At 41.1% G+C, this 25,957-nt stretch overlaps 2 protein-coding genes across 4 annotated transcripts in view; one reads left to right on the forward strand and one right to left on the reverse strand.

The window, feature by feature from the left end:
• Positions 1–935: 935 nt before the first annotated feature.
• The window catches only part of ar (androgen receptor), a 209,383-nt gene continuing 184,361 nt past the window's right edge, over positions 936–25,957 (reverse strand). For 2 of the 3 annotated variants that reach the window (XM_060832444.1, XM_060832446.1), the window contains exons 6-8: positions 22,605–22,735; positions 7,709–7,866; positions 936–1,524 (exon numbers count right to left, since the gene is read on the reverse strand). In XM_060832444.1, the coding sequence (XP_060688427.1) occupies positions 1,369–1,524; positions 7,709–7,866; positions 22,605–22,735 (445 nt within the window). In that variant the 3' untranslated portion in view covers positions 936–1,368. Of the gene's footprint in view, positions 1,525–2,568; positions 2,613–7,708; positions 7,867–22,604; positions 22,736–25,957 lie in introns of those variants that run through there. The other variant, XM_060832445.1, reaches the window with a different exon arrangement.
• LOC132820377 (small ribosomal subunit protein eS27-like) lies at positions 3,360–3,599 on the forward strand. The gene has a single exon (XM_060832447.1). It carries the CDS (start codon positions 3,375–3,377, stop codon positions 3,597–3,599), a length of 225 nt encoding a protein of 74 aa, XP_060688430.1. The 5' UTR covers positions 3,360–3,374.

The following is a 25,957-nucleotide window of genomic DNA, read 5'->3' on the forward strand; positions in this document are numbered from 1 at the left end:
TCACTGGCATCAATGCCTTTTTCTATGAATGCCAGATACTTTACCAAATGGCCTACATTCATACATCATTTTTTCAGAAAAAGCAACAATAACTTAAATGGTTTTCAGTAAGCCAAATACGGTGCAAATATAATGGTATCATACAGATAAATATATTTACGATGTGTTTGGAAGTGGTTTTGTAATGCCTTTGCACACGATTAACAAATTGGTGATTTAAAATTAAATTTCCTGTTGCCAAGAAAATAACGTACCAAAGAAAATGCTTGCAATTTTTAAGTAACAAGAGGAATTCAATAATGTGTCCCTTTTTTTGCGAGGTCAATTTTACCTGCATTATTTAAAGGCAAAATGTTTCACTCACTAACTTCTCCTTCTCAGTGTGGTCTGAATAAAATAAATTTTGGCACACAAAAATTCAGGTTAAATAATCAAATATGCAGTCAGTACTGTGCTGTACTGTATGGATTATTTAAATAGAAGTGTATTACAGAAACCTCATTTAAATTTTTAAAAAAGCTTTGGTAGATATAAAATGTGGGATTCTACTGTTTGTTACGTTGACAAGGCAAACACTCAAATCCATCAATTAAGCACGAACACCAGATACCAAAGTTTGCACAAAACAGCATAGTACTTCAGCATTCTTTAAAAACGCAATATGAAATAGTCGGATCCAAACTTATACATTTTCTGATTCTATGCTTTTGAATGAATGTTTTTAACATTAAAATGAATTCTGGCAAATAAGAAAAATTAATTTAATAATTCTGGAACCATCCTACAATCCTATCGTAACAGATACTTCTTTTCTGGCATTCAGGAAAGGAAATATTTTAGTGCAAATTTTAAAAGTAAATGCAATTTACATCAGATTTTGCTTCTTAACATTTTTTGTATAAATGCAATGAAACATGATATGAGGCAATAGTTAACATCAGGCAAAATTGATATCTGATATGTTTTAAGGATATAAAATGAAAACAGGTAGTTTCAAAATAATAAAAATAATGTAGGTAGCTTTAAGTAAAAATCAGTAAATGGAACTACTCCGAAAGACCAATAAAGAGGTGAATGCAGCTGATTCTTACTAAATGTAACCAAGGTATCAACCAGTAATTTGTGTGGTCCAACATAGTAACGAGTCAATAAGATTACAACTTGCCTACCTCAGATTGGTTGTATAACATGACCAACTCTGTAACTAGGTGGTCAACTGACCACTGGAAATAAAGGTAGATTTTGTACAACTTCTTTCATTTCTTTATCAGAACACATATAGCATTTGACTGAACTGATGAATTTGAAAACAAGATAAACTCTAGGTAGTACAGTTACAGGCAGTATAACATATGTAAGCAATGAACATCACTGTTCATGAAAAAGAATCGGTTTGGCCATACCAGCGAGGATCTTTGGTACCTGGGCAGAGATTATCTCTGCCATCATTTCAGGGAAGTGGACGCTCAGAGTCTGAGACTGAACAAATAGATCGAATGTAAACTGATGGAGTTTCCTCACTGTCTGTTAAAAATATAGGAAAAAATTGGTAAACAAATCAAATATTAGCAAGAAGATTTTTGTTTCCATTATATTATTTTAATAATTATAATTCACATTGCATATTTGAATAATAACATGCCAGCAAAAATAGTCATTTTACAATTTGTAACAAACTATGCTTTTAATCCCACAATTGTGAATTCTGTGATTAACATACCACACTAAATCCAGATCCTGTTATCTCTTTCTGACAATTAATATCTGTACAGCAGATGTCTTAAAATAATTTTTTGACATGGGCACCTGAACATTTCAATTTGAAAATAATGCTGCAATAAGATTAATTTATTACTCAAATAACTTGATAATTGCAACAAAATCAATTGTGTTACTGGCTGTTACGCTCACAACAATTTGCAATTAGAATCCCTAGTGTGGACACAGGCCATTTGGCCCAACAAGTCCGCACCAACCCTCCAAAGAGTATCCCACCCAAATCCATTTCCCTATCCAATTACTCTACATTTCCCCTGACTAATACACCTAGCCTACACATCCCTGAAGACTATGATCAATTCACCTAAACCGCACATCTTTGGACTGAGAGAGGAAACAGAGCAGACACGGGGAGAACATGCAAACTCTGCACAGTCACCTGAGGCTGGAATTCAACCAGGTCCCTGGTGCTGTGAGGCAACAGTGCTAACCACTGAGCCACCGTGCTGCTCACATAATTAAAGTGTATGGTTTATAATTAATTTAATCTTTCTGACGATAGTATATTTTGTAACAAAATTGATATATTGAGTTTAAGCTACGTATGCAAAATTTATTCCCAATTACTCAAGCAGAACTGTGTCAACTAGCTATCCTACTAAAATTTAGACACGCAAAATAAGTATAGCTGAAGATCACTCAAATAACTCAATTTTTGCCTAATGTTTGTACCATGACAGTGGAAGATCAAAATAGCTGAGAGGAAGTTTGCTATCAGATCTTTCCTAATACCACTCTGAGGTTGATCAAAGAGGTGTGGGAGAATAACCTAGTTGACTGACCCTCCAGTTGTTCAGTTCCTTCTGTGGACAAATGGATTCTTCTCAGGATCCCTGCATTATACCAAAATGAGTAAGTTTGAAAATTGATGCACTGATTTGCACCCGAACAGCACTTATTTTTAGTACTTCATTAAGTTATGCCTCTGTTCTGACTGGAACCAGGTGGATCTCGTTGACTGAGATCCCTGAATGGGGTCGGCAACCTGGACCAATCAGGAAGTCCTGGCTGACCAATATAAACAGGAGATTTTAGGGCCCGGGTGTCCTTGGAGAAGGAGCACGCGGTGTCCACCAACACCCTGGAGTTGTTCAGGGAGAGGTGGGCGCCGCAGGGAGTGGAGTGCATCATTTCCCCCTCCAACTCTATTTTGATTTAGTCCCTGCCCTCCCCTTCACTGTTTGTTCACACAGCATTGCCCTTTGATGTGAAGGGCACTGCTTGTCACAGGCCACTCGGGTGTTTTCCTACTTTTCCTGGTGGTGGAAATTGAATAAAGATTTGTACACCTTGTCTCTCACTGTGTCTCACAGCTGCACACACACACCATGGGTGCTAAAAGAAAAAAAAACAGGACCGTTCACACAGCATTGCCTTTTGTGAAGGGCACTGCTTGTCACTGGCCACTCGGGTGTTTCCTTTCTTCCTGGATTAAAAAAAAATAAACAGTGCATGGGCACTGCTTGTCACTGGCCACTTGGGTGTTTTCCCGGTTAGAAAAAAAAACCAAAAAAAGAAAGAAAAAAAAAGAAGAAAAAAAGAAAAAAAATATAAACAGGAGATTGCTTTTCCACGCCGGCGCTTCCACATTCAACATGCCTTTGGCGAAAGATCTACTACATCCCTCTCCCGAGGAGGAGAAGAGGAAACACAAGAAGAAATGTTTGGTGCAAAGCCCCAACTCGTACTTCATGGATGTCAAATATCCTGGTTGCTATAAAATCACTACAGTGTTCAGCCACGCGCAGACTGTTGTGCTATGTGTCGAATGCTCCACTGTACCTTGCCAGCCCACTGGTGGAAAGGCCAGGCGAACATAAGGCTGGTCCTTCAGAAGAAAGCAGCACTAAAACGAAAGTTGGCATCTTGGGACAGGTGAGACTACCTGCACCGCTGAGCACCAGGATGCTGGCTAAGGGATGCTGATTCACTTCCCTGAGATCTGGTTGGTAGGAGGAAAGAAATGTAGCTAGAGGTGGAGGTGGAGGTGGGGGGGGGGGAGGGGGGGGGGGGCGGGGAGAAGGCTGTCATCGCTGTCTCTTAGCCTTACCCATCTGATTTATGTAAACCTTTTTGGACCTTCTGGTGGTATTGGGTTATTTGTTAAGAATTGTCACATAAAATGTTGTAACATCAAAAAAAAATAAACAGGAGATTCAGAATCTCCTCAGTTCAGGCAGTGACGCCAAGCTGGCTAGCCATAGCAGTGTACTGTACACATGTAAATACAGGGAGACTTGCTGACAGGATACCAGCCTCAGTGCAGCTATTTCAGTCTCATTACTACTGGCTAAGAATTGTTGAAAAAAACACATTTTGGCAGAACTTTTAATTCAACAAAATAGGTGGCAGCCATTCACAGTTCATTTTTCAGGACAATGCCTAAACCTACCTGGTGGTCTCACAGTGCCCAGGCAGCTAACTGCCAATCACCTTAAATGGTACATTCTTAATCGGAATTTCTCGACCAATCAGAGCTCCCTTGCCAACAAATCATCACTCTCATCTTATCCAGCGTAAATGCTGGTTTTTCCCAAAAAGTGGTATTCAAGTGAATTGTCCTGATGAGCCAATGGTGAAAAGATTTGACAAAATATGTCTATCTTTTCAGCAACAGTCAAGTTGAGTACTTCCAAACAGCTAATTAATGAGAATGGTAAATACATAATATGTGAGTTGTTTAGTTGATAAATTGAATATTAACCATGAAATAAAAACAAAGTACTACAGACATTGGACAGCTGAAATTAAAAAAATAACAAAAATGCAGGAGAAACGAAGGAGCTCTGGCAGCATCTGTGGAGAGAGAAACAGAGTTGAACTTGAGAGTCCAACTTGAGTCCCATGAACTGGCTGACATCCAAACTGGTATCAAGCAAAGTGAAGAAGAGTCAAATGGACTTAGAACATACCTCTGTTTTTCTCCCCACAAGATACTGCTAGGCTTGAGTTACTCAAGCAGTTTCTGTTTGCATACTAAAAATAGTCATAGAGTAACAGAGATGTACAGCATGGAAACAGACCCTTCGGTCCAACTTGTCCATGCCAACTAGATATCCCAACTCAATCTAGTCCCACCTGCCAGCACACGGCCCATATCCCTCCAAAACTTTCCCGTTCACATACCCATCCAGATGCCTTTTAAATGGTGCAATTGTATTAGCCTCCACCACTTCCTCTGGCAGCTCCTTCCATACATATAACACCCTCTGCGTGAAAAAGTTGTCCCTTAGGTCTCTTTTATATCTTTCCCCTCTCCTCCTAAACTATGCCATCTAGTTCTGGACTCCTATTGCCCAAGGAAAAAACTTGGGAAAGCAAATCTTAGCAGGACTTACACAATTAATGGTAAGGTCCTCGGGAGTATTGCTGAACAAAGAGACCTTGGAGCGCAGGTTCATAGCTCCTTGAAAGTAGAGTCGCAAGTAGATAAGATACGTGTTTGATATGTTTTCCTTTACTGGTCAGAGTATTAAGTACAGGAGTTGGGAGGTCATGCTGTGGCTGTACAGGACATTGGTTAGGCCACTGTTGGAATATTGAATGCAATTCTGGTCTCCTTCCTATTGGAAGGAAATTGTGAAATGTGAAAGGGTTCAGAAAAGATTTACAAGGATATTGCCAGGGTTAGAGGATTTGAGCTATAGGGAGAGGCTGAATAGGCTAGGGCTGTTTTCCCTGAAGTATCCGAGGCTGAGAGGTGATCTTATAGAGGTTTATAAAATCATGAAAGGCATGGACAGGATAAATAGGCAGTCTTTTCCCTGGGGTGTGGGCGTCCAGAATTAGAGGGCATAGATTTAGGGTGTGAGGGGAAAGATATAAAAGAGACCAAAGAGGCAACTTTTGCATGCAGAGAGTAGTGCGTGTACGGAATGAGCTGCCAGAGGAAGTGGTGGAGGCTAGTACAACTGCAAAACTTAAAAGGCATCTGGATGGATATATGAATAGGAAGGGTTTGGAGGAATGTGGGCTGGGTGCTGGCTAGTGGAACTAGGTTAGGTTAGGATATCTGGGCAATATGGATGAATTGGACCGAAGGGTCTGTTTCCGTGCTATATATCTCTATGACTCTGACTCTGTCACACCAAAATTCTACACGAGGTTCTGGATGTGGTCTCACCAAGGCTCAGTACACTTGCAGCAAGACATCCCTGCTCTTTATTCAAATCCTCTTGCTACGAAGGCCAACATACCATTTGCCTTCTTTACTGCTTACTGCACCTGCATTTTTAAAATATAGGGTTTGATTTTACCAGCTGTTAAAAAATGTGGTAAAGGTCAGTCAGTTGGGATAATGTGGAAAGATCAGAAAAATGAGATTTTCAAGGTAAAAAAACACCCAAAGTTTGAACAGTGAGATAGGAATCTTGCTTGCGGGCAGAAAGAGGGCTATTTGCATGCATTTACATTTCATTAGTACCTAATCTCATTTATATGCAATTTTCCATTCTCCCATGCAATGAAGACGAATTATGTGGTGACAATTCTCAACATGAAATTCAGAGCTTATACCTCACAGTTTCAGCTCACTTCTTATTCCATTGGGCTTCTATCTTGGCCCATAGTCCCCAGTATCTCACGTTAGACACCATGGACAGCAACTGCCTGCACACCTCATCAGTGAAGGCTGGCAATGGAGACACACCAATCTCACTCGATTATCACTCCAAACCACTTAGAATACAGATAGCAACTTCAATGTTGCATTTGGAGAGCATCAAGATCTTGCATTGTGATACTGCTGACAGGCTACTTTGTGCACTGGGACAGGTAACCAAATATTGTTTCGGAGCAGGTGTTCCTCAAGATGCTTTGCTTGCTCTCTTAACTCTCATTCACTCACTTTGCCTCTTTGGATGCTCACAGTATACCTACCTTGCTTTTTTGTAATATTTTGCCACATTCAGAACTTTACAGCCTTAAATGACTTCCGTTTTGCCTTGCCTTTTACCATTGGCGCCACATCAGATAGTCTGCCATGTTTACCACAGTGATCATTCAAGGGATGGAGACGTTAAACCACAGGCCATAAGACAAAAGCAGAATTAGGTCATGCAGTCAAATGAGTCTGTTCTACCACTTGATCTTGATGCCAATATGTTTCTCAATCCCATTCTCTTGCCTTCTCCTTGTAAACCTTGATCACCTTATTAATCAAGAACCTACCTACCTTAAATTGTATGAAAGTTGTAAATTCTTGATGTAAATTCTACATCAATGTCATACCTGCAGCATGTGGCAAGAACCTACGTGGCAAACACAAAATGTGCTTCAACAAAATAACCACGTCCCAAAGTATAAAGTGCCTGGTCCTCAGTCATGACCAGGAGATTGCCATCAGTCAGGGACTACTGGCGCATTAAAAGAAGGGCACTGTCTGAGCACAGTCCATGGGATTGGATATGGTCATTCAACTGCTTGGGCAGTCAGGGTTAGGGGTTCCATATCATTAATAGTCCAGTGAACGTACCATGGTCAGTTTTGCAGGTCCAGTACAAACCATTCGGATATATGCTGTAAGTCAATCAGGAAGCTGCACTGAAATTAGTCAGGGACCTGGTCATTCGTGAGTTGGAGCTGTTCTTCCAAGTTGTACAAGGACTAATGATCAAGTCATTGCAAAGGTTACTACCATTGTAGCCACTGTATAACAAAGGGGGAGAGAAACTGAGGAGAAAAAAGTGCTCCAGTAAGCACAGGAGCAGCAGCAACCTCTAGTGGCTTGCCAATAGCCTTCATATGAAGAAGTCAAAGCTAGAGTTTGATCCAGTTTCACGTGAGACATTTGTCTGCTTAACAATAAGATTATTTCACTTGATACCATGTTTGTGTGAAAAATCCGTAGCAGTATCATCAGATTATTGAGCAACATGTACTGACTTTGTCTGATCTAAACAAAGTATCAATAAACAGAACCATAACTTACTATCTGCAATGAGTCCAAGAGCTTCGTTAGTTGATAAAAACGTTGTGGATTGTTTGTGGTATCTTTTCCTTGAAAGGAAATCACTCTGTCTAGTTCCTGAATGTAGTTCAATCGCAGCTCATCAAAGTATTTCTGATTTTTCAGACCTTCAACTGGAACTGGCAATGACACAGTGAAATTTAGTCAATAAAATTTCACAACATGATGTGAAAGCAGCATTTATCTATGTAACTTTATTTCAAAAGTATTGACATCCAGATTATCATATATCTCAGAAATATTATCACAAGCACAACTTACTTATTAATCTTTAATCCACACAACAAACTCAGCATTGAACCTTATTGTACACTGGTGGGTTTCTGCTTCCAGTTAGAAAAACACCCTTTAAACATCACTCTACTTCCTGTCATTAAGACAACTTTAGATCCATTTTTGCCAAATTGCCTTGAATTTCATTGGTTGTTAGCTTCTTAACCAAACTGCCATGCAAAACTTTGACAAAGGCCTTCCAGAAGTCCAAGGAAACTACATCAACTGCACTAATCTCATCTACACACCTCGTCACCTCCTTGAAAAATCCAATCAAACTTGTTAGACAGGACTTCCCCTTACAAATATATGCTAACTACCTTGATTAATCCTTGCCTCTACAAATTGAGATTTATTCACTCTCTGAGAGCTTTTTCCAATAGGTTTCTTATAACAGTTGTTAGACTGAGTATCCATTCTTGAATAATGGTTATTACGTGAGCTATCCTCCAGCCTTTTGGCATCCCTCCTGTGGTCAGAGAGAGTTTGAAAATTAATGTCAGAACCCCTAACATTTCCTCCCTTGCTTCCCACAACAGCTTTGGACACATTTCATCTGGGTTTGGGAGGAGATCAATTTCACCTTGCTAAAACCACTAATACCTCCTCTCTCTCTAAATCCTAATTTGTTTAAGTGTAACACAGTTCCCTATACTGTCTTTCTCTATTGGGAATAGATGCAAAGTACTTATTTAAAGCCTCAGCTATTTCTTCTGGCTACACACTTTGGTCCATAATTAGATTACTTACAGTGTGGAAACAGGCCCTTCGACCCAACAAGTCCACACCGACCCGCCGAAGCACAACCCACCCATACCCCTACATTTACCTATTACCTAACACTATGGGCAATTGAGCATGGCCAATTCACCTGACCCGCACATCTTTGGACTGTGGGAGGAAACCGGAGCACCTGGAGGAAACCCACGCCGACACGGGGAGAACGTGCAAACTCCACACAGTCAGTCGCCTGAGTTGGGAATTGAACCCGGGTCTCAGGCGCTGTGAGACAGCAGTGCTAACCACTGTGCCACCGTGCCGCCCACCATAATAAGCCCGACTCTTTTCCTGATTGTTCATTTATCCCTATTATATTTATAAAATGCTTTCAGATTTTCCTTTATGGTACCAGGCAGTGCTTTCTTCTTGAACCCTCATCAATCTTCTAACATTTTTTTTTAAAACAGCCCCATAACAGGGAGGAACAGAGTAAAACTAGACGATGATGGGCACAACTGCACCAAAGACTTCTGGAAGAAATGGTATTCCATGGCATGGGAACAGCTGAAACAAACAAAGCCTATCTGTTTACAGTACAGAAAATAAAAGTGGAAACTTTAATCACATAGAGCTTTGTTCAGGCTTCAAAGCAATCCAGAGCCTGGTACTGAACACATTCATATCACTTACTTCCTTTCTGAAATCCCACCTCACCTTCATTCTGTGATCTGAAGTGAAGTGAAAGCTGCAGATGGTGTGACTTTGATGGTTTCCATCTCACACTGATTAATTCAACTGACCATCCCCTTCTGAACTGCTGTTTGGCCAGCTAATATAGCCTTGTGAATGAGAGTGAAAACTAAAATTGACCTCTAAGAAACACTCACTTTGCCTCTGGAATGCAGACGCAACGTCAAATTCAGGCACTATGTGAATCACAGAGGATAGTACAGAGTTGAGATCTGTCCACAGTGAGACACCAGGTACAAATGGACAGCAGCCTGATCAGGACAAAAGGAGAGTTCATGTGTCAGCTCCCCAAAGGGAGAGGTTACAGCTAAGTCATGACCCAGGAGACTCAGGTGAAGGTATCATACAGAGAAACTGTAGATAAGCACAGTGAGATATGCTCAGTGCTTTGGCAGGGCTTCCAGAAAGCCTGTTCCCTTTGTTCAGGAGGATGGTAGAGTTTGGCTCTAATTTGGCATTGTGTTTTGTGCAGAGCTTGAAGCAAATCCATTCATAATGGGCATGGTGGCTAACTCCGAATCACTTGAAGATCCATCTGTGATTTAGCACTGACCTGGTGGGTAACATCCCAGCACCAAACAATAGCTGAAGGAAAGGGAACACAGATTGAACTTAAGAGACCCACTGTGTATATGATACTAAGGAGAATTGACAAAGTTTATGTTTCCTCTTGTGGTCAATTAAGAATGAGAGGTCACGTCTTTAGGCTAAAAGGTGGTGGATCTAAAACAAAGATGAGGAAGAATTACTTATCTCAAAGGGTCATGAATCTATTGACGCAGGGCACTGAATACATTTAAGGAAGAGATATATAGATTTTTAAATAGTGATAGGTTAAAGCATTATGGAAACAGGCAGGAAAGTGGAGTTGATGTTGAAATATGGACACCCATGACTGTATTAAATGGAAAAGTAGGCTTAAGGACCTGAATTGTCAACTTGTGCTCCTAGTTCTTATGTAGTGCTTGTCATAGAGGACCAGACTAACCGCCAGCAGGGATGTAGATTCCAGTATTCAATTGCTGCACAACAGTTTTATTAATCCGTCCATCAGCAGATTATTAGAATTATTCAGGTGTTACCCAGAGGATGTGATAGTAGCTCGATGGTATGGAAACCTGCTGTCCTTCAACACCATTTTTGATCCTACAACTGCAATTCAACTAGTGCCTTTGCCATTTTCTTTCAGCCACCAAGCTTAGACTGCAGCTGCCCACAAGTGGTACTTGAAATCAGCCTTCAAGGGTATCTAAACTCCGTTCCAAGGAAAGTCGCGAGCTGTGCCGTAGCATCTGGGAGAAACAGCACAACAGACACAAAGAGGATGCAGAAGGGTGGGTAAACCAATTATATGTGTATGAATGCTGTGGGACAAAATTGTTATGAAAGCATTTTTTTTTGTTGGTGGCTTCAGTTTTATGATCTTGGACAAGAAGATGCTAAGGTAAGTAACAGATTAATTAAAAAATAGAAATTTTGGAGCAATAATGATGAGGGATTGAAAATTTAAAAGGACCAGAGAGCTAGTCTATGTTCATAGGTAGCCCTTCCGGACCAATGAGGGCTCAATTCCTTCTTCCTGCTCGATTTTCTTCTGCCTCCTCTTCCCAATGCATGATGGCTAAAGACTCCTGGGTAATGACAGGCTGTGGAGGACATTGCAGAGTACCTTGAACTTGACCACCTACACTTCTAAGTATCGGAGGACTCTCCCACAAGGAGTGAAATTGTTGTTTCAGGTTCCCAATCTTTTGTTTCACAACGTAGCTGTTTCATTCCCAACATAGCACAATGGTCATATAATACATGGGAATAATGAATAAAATTTATGGAGATGTCCTTTGTCATTGTGCCGGTCTGAAGATTTTTGGAATTGCTCATTCCCTCAGGTTGAAGAGTACTGTGACTTCTGCTTAGATAGCAGGCCATCACCAATACGTGCTTTGTGCCCCCCAAACACATTCTGATGCAGCATTTCTAGTCTATCTTCCCAATTACATCTGGGATCTTTACAGACATGTGTTTGTCATTAATGTCTCCCTGCAGCATTAAGAATCCCATTAGCCCAAAGCCACAAGCCCACTCCTTCTATTTTCTGATAAGAAAGAAAACTATGGAATATCCCCGACAGTGATACAGGATTCCATCTATGTCCCTGATATAACAATGGCTGGTGAATTGAGAAACCTTTGCTATGGCAGTGGAAAAGGACTAATGTTCCAATAATACCGGAAAAATTGCCACACAGACCAATGAAGTGTCAGTACAGGAGCTTTAAACTCCTGACACTTCTTAACCTTCTGCAAATACACATTGAGGTATCAAAAAAAAGAGATAACAGAAAAGAATAAGTCATCATAAGCTCATATACATGTCAGTCAAGCAAAGTCAACATTTCTCCTCACCTTTGTAAACAAATTCACTCTTTTTATGAGAGAGCCCAAACAGGAGTGAAGGGTATGAGCTTACTAATTGCACCAGCAAAAATTGGAGATGCTAGGAACTGGGCAAAAATCCTGGAGTAGGCTTCTGCCTATCATTTTAAAATGGCTCCCATGTCCTTCTGAAAATCAAGCCCAGAGTGTTCTAATTATTTTGGAAAGGCTTGATTTTTCTAGTGATTTCTCCTGATTCAGATTTACAACTTGCATTAGTTTGCAAACTTACCTAAAAAGCTACAACTAGTCTCTAAGTAACCTCTGAAACACAATTTGTACCATGGTCAAACATTATAGACCTGAAGGTACAGGTTAAACTCAATTTATTTGCATCATGGCAGCCGGATAAATGCATTAATTTGCATTAAAATGTCACTTTGTACCACACATGTACCACACAAACACCTGGCATTGACCATCTTCAATAACAGGGTGTCTAACACTTTCATATCACTTTCATAACACCATAACAACTGCAGGAGCAAATTGTTGCAGATGATGGAATCTGTAGTGAAAACAAAAATGCTGGAAATCACAGTTAGTCGGACAGCATCCATGGATTGAGATTAATTTAACGTTTTGAGTCTGGATGATTCCCCTGAGAATCCATCACCCCCTATATTTTTCAAAACAGCATAATTTAAAACACGTATGCTGTTTTGGAAAACGTAGGAGGTGATGGACTCTCAGGGGAATGTAGCACAAATAGCAAAGTTTCTGATATCCAGACAGGCTCTAATGTAATGAAGGGTACTTCAGGTTCCAAGTGATCGATTGTGTTAGGAGACTCTCTAGTCAGAGGCACAGACAGACATTTCTGCAGCCAGCAGCAAAAAATGGTGTGTTGCCTCCTGGTGGCAGGATGAAGGAGGTCTCGGAGAGGGTGCAGAATGTTCTCAAAGGGGAGACGGACCAGGAGGTCATTGTACACATGGGAATCAACAACATAGGAAAGGAAAAGGATGAGATTCTGAAGGGAGTTATAGAAAGTTAGGCAGGAATTTAAAAAGGATATCCTTGAGGTAGTATTATCTGGATTACTCTCGGTGCTACAAGCTAGTGAGGGGAGGAATAGAAGGATAGAGCAGATGAATGTGTGGCTGGGGAGCTGGTGCATGGGACAAGGGTTCACGTTTTTGGATCATTGGAATCTCTTCTGGGTAGGAGTGATCTCTATAAGAAGGACAGATTGCACCTGAATTGGAAGGGAACTAATATACTGGCATAGAGATTTGCTGGAGCTGCGTAAGAGAATTTAAACCAGTACGGTTGTGGGATGGGACTCAGGGAGATAGAGGAAAGAGATCATTCTGAGACTGGTGCAGTTGAGAAAAGAAGTCAGTCAAACAGTCAGAGCAGGCAAGAACAAAGCATAGAACAAGGTAAGACTGATAAATTAAACTGCAGTTATTTCAATGCAAGAGGCCGAACAGGGAAGGCAGATGAACTCAGGGCATGGTTAGGAACATGGGACTGGGATACCACAGCAATTACAGAAACACGGCTCAGGGATGGACGGGACTGGCAGCTTAATGTTCCAGGATACAAATGCTATAGGAAGGATAGAAAGGGAAGCAAGTGGAGGGGTAATGTCATTTTTAATATGGGATAGCGTTATAGCTGTACTTAAGGAGGATATTCCTGGAAATGCATCCTGGGGAATTATTTGGGTGTAACTGAGAAATAAGAAAGGATGATCAGCTTATTGGGATTGTATTACAGACCCCCTAATAGTCAGCAAGAAGTGGAGAAACAAATAATTTAGGTCATTTCAGTTATCTGTAAGAATAATAGAATGGTTATGGTAGGGGATTTTAACTTTCTAAACATAGACTGGGACTGCCATAGTGTTAAGGGTTTAGATGGAGAGGAATTTGTTAAAAGTGTACAACAAATTTTCTGATTCAGAATGTGGATGCACCGACTAGAGAAGGTGCCAAACCTGGCCTACTCTTGGGAAACAAGGCAGGGCAGGTGACTGAGGTGTCAGTGGGGGGTACTTTGCTGCCAGCGACCATAATTCTATTAGTTTTAAAATAGCGATGGAAAAGGATAGACCAGATCTAAAAGTTGAAATTCTAAATTGGAGGAAGGTTGGTTTAGATGCTATTAGACAAGAACTTTTAAAAGCTGACTGTGGGCAGATGTTTGCAGGTAAAGGGACAGTTGGAAAATGGGAAGCTTTTAGAAATTAGATAATGAGAGTCCAGAGACAGTATATTCCTGCTAGGGTGAAAGGAAAGGCTGGTAGGTGTAGGGAATGCTGGATGACTAGAGAAATTGAGGGTTTGGTTAAGAAAAAAAGGAAGCCCATGTCAGGAATCGACAGAGAGATTGAGTGAATCCTCAGAAGATTATAAAGGCAGTAGGAGTATACTTAAGAGGGAAATCAGGAGGGCAAAAAGGGGACATGAGATAGCTTTGGCAAATGGGGTTAAGGAGAATCCAAAGGGTGTTTACAAATTCATTAAGGATAAAAGGGTAGCTAGAGAGAGAATAGGGCCCCTCAAAGATCAGCAAGGCAGCCTCAGCGCGGAGCTGCAGGAGATGGGGGAACGTAAAACAATACAATGCAGAACAGGTCCTTCGGCCCTCAATGTTGCGCCGACCTGTGAACTATTCTCAGCTCGTCCCCCTACACTATCCCATCATCATCCATGTGCTTATCTAAGGACTGTTAAAGCTCCCTAATGTGGCTGAGCTGACTACATTAGCAGGTAGGGCATTCCACACCCTTACCACTCTCTGCATAAAGAACCTGCCTCTGACATTTGTTTTAAATCTATCACCCCATAATTTGTAGTTATGCCCCTTGTACAAGCTGACGTCATCATCCTAGGAAAAAGTCTTTCACTGTCTACCCTATCTAATCCTCTGATCATCTTCTATGTCTCTATCAAATCCCCTCTTAGCCTTTTTTCCAATGAGAACAGACCCAAGTCTCTCAGCCTTTCCTCATAAGATCTTCCTTCCAGACCCGGCCACATCCTGGTAAATCTCTTCTGCACCTTTTCCGATGCATCCACATCCTTCCTGAAATATGGTGACCAGAACTGTACACAATATTCCAAGTGTGGTCGCACTAGCGACTCCAGAACTCAATCCCTCGACGAATGAAACCTAACACACAGTATGCCTTCTTAACAACACTATCAACCTGGGTCGCAACTTTCAGGGATCTAGGTACATGGACTCCGAGATCCCTCTGCACATCTACACTACCAAGAATCTTTCCATTGACCTAGTACTGTGCCTTCCAGTTATTCTTCCCAAAGTGCATCACCTCAAATTTAGCTGCATTGAACTCTATTTGACTATCTGAAATCAAATTGTTGCTTGCTAGATGATTATAAATCTTATCTCTTATAATCCTTTCCAAAAACTTTCTTACAACAGACGTAAGGCTCACTGATTTATAATTACCTGGGTCATCACTATAGACAATAGGTGCAGGAGTAGGCCATTCTGCCCTTCGAGCCTGCACTACCATTCAATATGATCACGGCTGATTATCCTTAATCAGTATCCTGTTCCTGCCTTATCTCCATAACCCTTGATTCCACAATCCTTGAGAGCTCTATCCAACTCTTTCTTAAATGAATCCATAGACTGGGCCTCCATGCCCTCTGGGGCAGAACATTCCACACAGCCACCACTCTCTGGGTGAAGAGGTTTCTCCTCATCTCTGTCCTAAATGGTCTACCCCGTATTTTTAAGCTGTGTCCTCTGGTTCGGCACTCACTCATCAGCGGAAACATGTTTTCTGCCTCCAGAGTGTCCAATCCTTTAATAATCTTATATGTCTCAATCATATCCCCTCTTAGTCTTCTAAACTCAAGGATATACAAGCCCAGTCGCTCCAGTCTTTCAGTGTAAGGTAATCTCCCCATTCCACTACTGCCCTTCATGAACAAGGGCACAACATTTGCAATCCTCTAGTCCTCTGGTACTAATCTTGGAGACATTGACGACTCAAATATCAAAACCAAATGCTCTGCTATCTCCTCCCTAGCTTCCCAGAGAATCCTCGGATAAATCCCATCTGGTCCAGGGAACTTGTCTACTTTCACTCATGCTAGAATTGATAACACCTATTCGTAACTAACCTCGAAACTTTCTAGTCTAGCACCTCATTCTTCTCCTCTACAATATTCTCCTTTTCCTGAGTGAACACCGATGAGAAATGTTCGTTTAGCACCTCTCCGATCTCCACAGGGTCAACACTCAACTTCCCACTTCTGTCTTTAACTGGCCCTATTCCTACCCTAGTCATCCTTTTATTCCTCACATACCTTTATAAAGGGTTCTCCTTTATTCTATTTGCTAAAAACTGCTCGTGTCCTCTCTTTGCTCTTCTTAACTCCCTCTTTAAATCCTTCCTAGCTGATTTGTAACTCTCCATCACCTCATCTGTACCATCTTGCCTCATTAACACATAAGCCTCCTCCTTCTGCTTAACAAAAGATGAAATTTCTGTTGTAAACCACTGTTCTCTTACCTTATCACTTCTTCCCTGCCTGAGATGGACATACCTATCAAGGACACACAATAACTGTTCCTTAAACCTGCTCCACATTTCCATTGTCTGCATCCCCTGCATTTTGCTACCCCAATCCATGCATCCTAATTCTTGCCTAATCGCATTATAATTGCCCTTGCCTCATCGATACCTCTTAATCTGTGGCATGTACCTATCCCTTTCCATCACTAAACTAAACATAACTGAATTATGGTCACTCTCTCCAAAGTGCTCACCTACAACTAAATCAACAGCTGGCCTGGTTAATTACCAAGCACCAGATCCGGTGTGGCCTCCCCTCTTGTCAGTCCTTCGACATACTCTGTCAAGAAACCCTCCTGTACACATTGGACAAAAACTGATACATCCGATGCACTAGAGTTATAGCATTTCCAGTCAATGTTGGGGAAGTTAAAGTCTCCCATAATGACCACCTGGCTCCTTTCAGTCCTACCCAGAATAATTTTGCCAATCCTCTCTTCCACCTCCCTGGAACTCGGCGGAGGCCTGTATAAAACTCCAAGTAGTGTGACCTCTCTTCTGTTTCTAACCACAGCCCACGTTACCTCAGTAGACGAGTCTTTGTCAAAAGTTCTCTCAGCCCCCGTTATACTATCCTTGACTGACAAGGCCACACATCCCCCTCTTTTACCGCCTTGCCCGTTCTTAATGAAAGATCTAAACCCTGGAATCACCCTGCTCTATCCATGTCTCTGAAATGGTCACAACATCGATGTCCTAGGTACCTATCCATGCTGCAAGTTAACCTCCCTTATTTCGGATACTTCTGGCGTTGCAGTAGACACACTTCAAACCAGTTTGCTGTCTGCCAGCACATTCCTGTGACCCTGAAATCCTGTTCCTGTCCTCCATACTCTCATCCTCCTGTGCACTGCAACTACACTTCAGCTTCCCATCCCTTAAACCCACCCGAATAGCACCAGCAAATTTCCCACCCAGGATATTAGTACCCCTCTGGTTCAAGTGAAGACCGTCCTGTTTGTACAGGTCCCACTTTCCCCAGAATGAGTCCCAATTATCCAAGTACTTGAAACCCTTCCTCCTGCACCATCCTTGTAGCCACATGTTCAGCTGATAACTCTCCCTATTCCTTGCCTCACTATCACATGCCACGGGTAACAAACCAGAGATAACAACGTTGTTTGTTCTTGCTCTCAGCTTCCACCTAAAACATAAACAAGTATTTTGCATCAGTGTTTACTGTGCAGAAGGATATGGAAGATGTAGAATGTAGAGAAATAGATGGTGACATCTTGAAAAATAACCATATTAGAGGTGGTGGTGTTGGTTGTCTTGAAATGCATTAAAGTGGATAAAACTCTGGGACCTGATTTAGAACTCTGTGGGAAGCTAGAGAAGTGATCACTGAGGTCCCTTACAGAAATATTTGTATCATCGATACTCACAGGTGAGGTGCTGGAAGACTAGATGTTGGCTTTAGACCAGTGACCCTGACGTTGGTGGTAGGCAAGTTGTTGAAAGGAATCCTGAGAGACAGCATGTACATGTATTTGGAAAGGCAAGGACTGATTAGAGATAGTCAACAAAACCAATTGAAAATAGAATTTACAAAAAGAATATTGTGGAATATTATTAGTTGGCATAAACATTAGAGCCTTTCCTCATAAGAAAATCTTATGAGGAAAGGCTGAGGCACTTGGGGCTGTTCTCATTGGAGAAGAGAAGGTTTAGGGGAGATCTGATAGAAGTGTATAAGATGATTAGGGGTTTAGATAGGGTAGATACTAAGAACCTTTTACCGCTAATGGAGTCAGGTGTTACTAGGGGACATAGCTTTAAATTAAGGGGTGGTAGGTATAGGACAGATGTTAGGGGTAGATTCTTCACACAGCGGGTTGTGAGTTCATGGAATGCCCTGCCCGTATCAGTGGTGAACTCTCCTTCTTTATGGTCATTTAAGCGGGCATTGGATAGGCATTTGGAAGTTATTGGGCTAGTATAGGTTAGGTAGGATTTGGTCGGCGCAACATCGAGGGCCGAAGGGCCTGTACTGCGCTGTATCCTTCTATGTAGAGTTTGTTCCACACCTTTTATCTGGATCTCCAGAGAACAGCTTGTAGTGGCAGTAGATTCTTGGAAATAATCACTTGTGGAAAAGGATATGGAAGGTATAGAATGTAAGGATTTAGATGGTGACATCTTGAAAGTTGTCCATTTTACACAGGAGGAAGTGTTGGGTGTCTTGAAAAGCATAAAAATAGATAAATCCACAGGACCTGATCAGGCGTATCCTAGAACTCTGCAGGAAGCTAGAGAAGTGACTGCTGGGTGCCTTGCTGAGATATTATTGATAGTCATAGGTGAGGTGCCGGAAAACTGAAGGTTGACTAAAGTGGTACCATGATTGTAAGGAACGTGTTAAGGACAAGCCAGGGAACTATGGACCAGTGAGCTTAACATCAGTGGTGGGCAAGTTGTTGGGGGAATCCTGAGGGACAGGATTTACATGGATTTGGAAAGGCAAGGACTTATTAAAGATAGTCAACATGGCTTTGTGTGTGTGAAATCATGTCTCACAAATGTGATTGAGCTTTTTGAAGAAAAAACAAAAAGGATTGATGAGGGCAGAATGGTGGAGACGATCTATATGTATGTCAGTAAGGTGTCTGACAAGGTTCCCCATGGGAGACCAGTTAGTAAGGTTAGATTTCAAGGAATACGAGGAAAACTAGCTAACTGGATACTGAACTGGCTCAAAGGTAGAAGACAAAGGGTGGTGCTGGAGGGTGGGCTTTTCAGATTGTGACCAGTTGAGAGCCACAAGGATCTGTGCTGGGTCCAGTACTTTTCATCATTTAACTTTTTTGGATGTGAGCCTAAGAGGCATAGTTAGTTAACTTGCAGATGACACCTAATATTGGAGGTGTAGTGGGCAGCGAAGGAGGTTACCTCAGGTTACAAAGGAATCTTAATTAGATGGGCCAATGGGCTGAGGAGTGGCAGATGGAGTTTAATTTAGATAAATTCAAGGTACTGCATTTTGGGAAAGAAAATCAGAGCAGGACCTATACACTTAATGGTAAGGTCCTTGGGAGCATTGCTGAACAAAGAGACCTTGGAGTGCAGGTTCGTAGCTGCTAGAGAGTCGCAGATGGATAGTATAGTGAAAAAGGCATTTGGTACGCGTTCCTTTATTGTTCAGAGTATTGAGTATAGGAGTTGGGAGGTCATGTTTCAGCAGTACAGGACATTGGTTAGGCCACTTTTGGAATGTTGCATACAATTCTTCCTATCAGAAGGATGTTGTGAAACTTGAAATGGTTCAGAAAAGATTTACAAGGATGTTGCCATGATTGGAGATTTGAGCGAGAGGGAGAGGCTGAATAAGCTGGGGCTATTTTCCCTGCAGCATCAGAGCTGAGGGGTGTCCTTATAAAGGTTTATAAAATCATGAGGGGCATGGATAGGGTAAACAGATAAAGTCTGTTCCCTGGGGTGGAGGAGTCCAGAACCAGAGGGCATAGGTTTAGGATGAGAGGGGAAAAATTTTTCAGAGACCTCGGGGGCAACGTTTTCACACAAAGGGTGGTGCGTGCATAAGCCGCCAGATAGTACAATGCAATATTTAAAAGGCATCTGGATGGGTAAAGAATAGGAAGGGCTAAGAAGGATGTGGGCCAAGTGCTGGCAAATGGGACTAGATTAGGTTGGGATATCTGGTCGGCATGGATAGGTTGGACCAAAGGGTCCGTTTCCGAGCTGTACATCTCTATGACTCTTTATCAGAGCTGATGTGAAGTGTAGAGAAGACAGCATTCATGCAATAGTCTGGGCGGGGGCAGGGGGTGTAAAGTGCTGGGGTAGAGAAGTTGTCAGAGAAGGTCTGTCTAACTGCCAAATAGGAAAAAAACAGGCAAGTCCCACTGAAGTGGGGCGAGAGGAGAGAGGATATGGTGACAGAAAATGCAAGTAAAGCCAAAACAAAGGATAGGAATGGGTGTGGTTCATAATTTGAAGGTAGTGAACTCAGTCTTAAATCCAGAAAGTTGTGAGGTGCCTTGCCTGAAGATGAGATGTTGTTTGTTCAGTTTGTGCAGTGATTCGCTGCAGCATTGCAGCATTCTGAGGAAAGACAAGTGGGCATGTGAGCATGATATCATGTTAAAATGACCGGCTCAGGGAAGGTCAGGTCCATGCTTGTGCATGGACTGGAGGTGTTCTGCAAAGCGATTACCCAATCCGCATTTGGTTTCTCCAGTGATGCAACAGACCAGATTGAAGAAGGTGGTGCTGGAAAAGCACAGGTCAGGCAGCATCCGAGGAGCAGGAAGGGCTTTTGCCCGAAACGCCGATTCTCCTGCTCTTCGGATGCTGCCTGACCTGCTGTGCAGTTCCAGCACCACACATTCGACTCTAAATTGCAGTCCTCAATTTCGCAGATTGGAGAAAGTACAGGTGAAATGTTGCTTTACCTAGAAAGACTGTTTAGACTCTTGGATGGGGCGTAGGGAAGTGATGAAGGGCAAGTGTTGTTACTTCTGCAGTTACATGGGAAGGTGCCGTGGCAAGGGGTGGTGGTGTTAATGGGTCAAGGAATGGACTCGGGTGCTCTGGAGGCAGTGGTCCATGCGAACAGCGATAGGAAGGAAAGATGTGTTTGATGGTGGTGTTCTGCTGAATTTGTCTGAAATGGCGGGTGTGATCCTTTGAATGTGGAGGCTGTTGGAATGAAGGTGTTAGGTGGGACCCCATCATACTGTCATGAATGATGGGAAGGGGCAAGGCCGGAAGCATGGGTGACAAGTCAGATGAATAACAACTGCTCCATTCTTGAAGAGGCACACATCGATGAACTATGATAAACAATCCTGCCCCAGATTTAAAGAAAACTTAAAAGATCAAATTTTAGGGTGACATTTTGAAGTATACTGATATGTTCCAGGGCCTTGTGGAAGGCCTCAAACAAAGTAGCAGGCAATTTGTGCTCACTCTTCGGGATCCCTAGGATAAAACGACTGTTGGATCAAACGATTCCCTCAACTGTACGTTATCTAGAGCTGTTAAAAGCGCCATCTCAGCCAAAACCAAGGATAGTCTGATGAAGAGATCCTCTGATATGCCAATTTCCTTCCACACTAGTTCGCTAACGTATGGGACTGGACTGCAGCTGGAAATTAAGAGCAGCCCCATCAAATACTGGCAGAGTGATGAAACCTCTCACACTCTATGTTAATATGAAATGGGAATTCTCCAGGCCCCAGTGGGCAAAATGACCACATCTCTTTGAAATCAATAGTTGAATGTCAGTCAATATTCTGGGGGATAGTAACATTAAATATATAAGTAATTGAAATGACCACATGTTGTGATCAGAAAAGCTGACCAACCGCGATGTACACTATTGTGAGTGACTTATCTCCTGACTTCCTAAAGCCTTTCTGAAGGACAATTAGGGACCAGCAATGAATGTTGGTCGAAGCACCCATACTCTGAGAAAACCAAAATAAGGCAAAATGCTCCATTTGTTAAAAACTACATATGCTAAGAGTAACGTCAAAGGAGGTTTACTAATTAAAAATCAATTGTTCCTTCTAAATTTAAAAACAATTGGCATTGACTGTGGAGTATTCACAGAGAATTATGGTATATTGTGTATTACTATGACTCTCTTGGGAGAGTGCTACAAGGATTAGAAACAGGTTAAAGTCTGGATATTCTGGCCTCATGTTGTTTGGCTTCACAGGCCTTAGAATTTATATAGCCTTTGATCAATTTGCCAAGGTCAATGATGGGGGAGGGGCCAGGCACTTTTCATCCAAAGTTTTCACAATCTTATTTTAGTCATTCAAAAATATTTTTATTCTAAGTACATCTCACTCTTGTCCTCTGATGCTTACCCAAAATAAAACATGGTTTTCTAGCTTTCCTTTTATGATACTCTCTGAAAAGGAAAGTTAGACTGCCTGAACGTTTACAAAAGTCTGGAAGTTTGCTGGTTCAGTGATACCAACTGGGATCTTGCTGCAGCACTTGTTCAATTGGGTATCCATGAAAGTTGAATTTTAAAAAAATTTGTGAAGATAAATCCATATCGCACAGTAAGAAAATATTACATACAATTGCAGATATAACATTCAACTGTCTTTTCCGCAGCTTGCTTTAACTACATACTTACTAATGCTAAAGAGTAGCAACACTTTCATGCAAAGGAACTCATCCTGAGAAATATGAAGCCACTGAAACTCCTGGGACAGTCGTTGCATTTCCACACAGAGATTATACATAGTTGATTTTTGCATCCGTTGCCTGTAAATGCATGAGAAAAAAAAGAGTAACAACAGGTGACAGAGACCACAGTATCAAATTTTATAAATTTTATGCTTCCTATCATTATTACAAAAATGATGAGAGCTAATTTATCTATTTACTATATATTGCACATAAAAAAACTATTGCTAACTTGCATTAAAATGAATAATGTAAGTATTTTCAAAAAATGGTTAAGATATCTTTATGAAGACGTTTTTTCTCGAAATCATTAGACTACCTGGATTGTAGGATATTCATTAGCCTTTGTAATGAAAGGTGTTGCTTTATTTGCTCTTCCTAATCAATGCTAAATTTAAAATTCAGCTCACCTGGGTGCTAATTAGACTTTCCTAAGGAAAAATAAATTTCATACTGAATACATGAAATAGCTGTAATTAACTACAATGAATATGCATAATTATAACAGACAACACTGATTATCTTAGTAAAGGAACAGGACAGGTTGAATAGTAGTTTTCAAAAGGATACTTCTATGGGAAAAGGAGGATTATTGTTTTACATGTGATAAAACTGTTTGTTAAATTCTGTACATCAACCATTAAATTGTGGACCTATCAGAAAGCTTGTTGGTAATACTGGTATCAAAATAGAAACAGCAATCTTACGTGTATGCTTTTCCATCAAGTGTCATTCTTGCTCTTACACCTATTCATTATTCTATCTTCCTGCTGGCTGTTTTAAATTTGTCGTTTATGGGCTGTGGGCATCACATTTTTTAGCCATAGAGTCAGAGATTCATACAGAATGGAAACAGACCTTTAATCCAACCAGTCCATGCCAAACATAATCCCAAGCTAAATTTGTCACACCTGCCTGCTCCTGCCTCATATCCTTCTAAACCTTTCCTATTCATATATCCATTCAAATGTCTTTTAAACATTGTAATTGTACCTGCATCCACCACTTCCTGAGGAAGTTCACTGCATGTGAACCACCCTCTGTGTAAAAATTTGCCTCTTAGGTCTTTTTAAAATCTCTCTTCTCTTACCAGAAAAATGTGCCTCGTCTTGAAATGCCCCATCTTCAGGTAAGGATGACTATCATCAATTTTATCTTATTATTTTATAAACTTCTATTAGGTCACCTCTCAACCTCCTATGCTCCAGTGGAAAAAAATCCCGGCCTATCCAACCTTTCTTTATAACTCAAACCTTCCATACCCAGCAGCAACCTTCCATACCTGGCAATAACCTGGTAAACGTCTTCTGAATCTTCTCCAGCTTCATAATATCCTTCTTATAACGGGACACAGTATTCCAGAAGAGGCCTCATCAATGTCCAGTAAAACCTCAACCTAATGTCCCAACTACTATATTCAAAGGACTAAGTATGAAGGCAAGTGTGCCAAATGCAACCACTCTGTCTATATGTGACACCAACTTTACAGAATTATGTACCCGCACCCCTAAGTCCCTCTGTTCTTCAACACTACCCAAGACCTTATTATTAATTGTATTAGCCCTACCCTTGTTTGTTGTACAAAAATGCAATACCTCGCATTTATCCAGATTGAACTCGATTTGCCAAGTTACAGCGCATTGACCCATTTGATCAAGATCCTTTTGTAATCTTAGAAAACCTTCTTCACACTCTACCATGCCACCAATTTTGGTGTCAAACTTACTAATCACGTCCTCTATATTCTCATCCAAATTATTTACATAAACGACAAACAAGAGAGGACCCAGAACCGATCCCTGTGGAACATTGCTGGTCACAGGCCTCCAGTCCAAAAAAACAACTTTCCACCATTACTCTCTCTCTCCTGCTGTTAAGCCAATTATGTATCTAGTTGGTAAGCACACCCTGAATCCCATGTGACTTAACTTTACTAATTACTGTACCATGCGGAACCTTGTCAAAGGCTTTACTAAAATCCACATAAACAATGTCTGCTGTTCTGCCACCACTAATATTTTTGGTATCTTCCTCAAAAAAACTCAATCAAGTTCGTGAAACATGATTTGCCTCGCACAAAACCATGCTGACTATCCCTAATCAAGTTTTGCCTCTCTAAATGTCCATAAATCCCATCTTTTATAATCACCTCCAAAAATTTACCCACCCTAATTACTTTTGAGAAGTCAGCTGCTTTTTTGAACTGATGCAGTCCATGGTGTACCCACTGTCTTGTTAGGAAGGGAGTTCTGATTTTGATGATAGTTTCCTGTTTGGCTTCAATCCTTTTACACTTTATAGCAATTCAGATAATAGTTAAAAGTCAACCAGTGTTGTAAGTCAGGAGTTACCTCTAGGGTACAGTAATAAAGGGTGGCAGATTCTTTCTATTAAAGGTCTCAGAGAACCAGATGGGTTTTTACAGCAACAAATTAATGGAACTAGTTATTTAAAATTTCAGAGTTATTAAGTAATTTTGTATGATTGAACCTGTGTCCCCAAAATATTGGTCTGGGCTCCTCGATTACTACTATACCATCAACAGCCAGTCATCCATCCTCCCGCAGATTGAAAGGAAAATCATTCATAGCAAGAATACCATGTGAAATTGAGGCTGTGATATGCATGATTTCCATTCAAAATAGATTGCGTAAAAATACAAACATGTTTCTTTGTTTAAAATGGAATTGATCCTCATATCACTATTATGAAGTTGATGAGATACCTTTTAACTATGGTTATTTAATTAAAACAAAACCTTTTATCACTCAACAACACACAACCAGTACAGGTCAAGACAATGTATAAACCAGAGCTTCCTAATGCTCTCTCAGCTCCACCACGCTAACCAACCCCTGACTACAACTACCCAGCTTTCAAGGTTTTCACTTGTAGGGGTTCTTAAAGGGTTAGTATTGAAACTGCAGTAAGTATTATCCAATTTGATGATGTCATACAGTCTTAGGTGGGAAAAACAGAGGTCTAGTTTGATGATCCAATGAAATCAAGTCTGTCAAGACTGGCTTCTGAGAAATCTCAGTAATTATGTTTAACTGGTCAATATAGCTTGTACCTATTGATATCAGGAAATAACCTAAATCTTGGTGTAAAAAGAAATGCCTTTTCTCGTTAGGACCTCTGAATGCTTTATTGTCTACCATTGTTAACCAAACATGACCCAAGACCCAGGATAGAAAGACAAATTAGTGGCAGCACTGTATTCCAAATACTACCTGGTAATGGTTGGTTCTGCAACATATACACCGCTGAGTGATCCCAACAATATTTCAGCCTTGAAAC

Source organism: Hemiscyllium ocellatum, chromosome 11 (genome assembly GCF_020745735.1).
Source record: "Hemiscyllium ocellatum isolate sHemOce1 chromosome 11, sHemOce1.pat.X.cur, whole genome shotgun sequence".
NCBI classification, from domain to species: Eukaryota; Metazoa; Chordata; class Chondrichthyes; order Orectolobiformes; family Hemiscylliidae; genus Hemiscyllium; species Hemiscyllium ocellatum.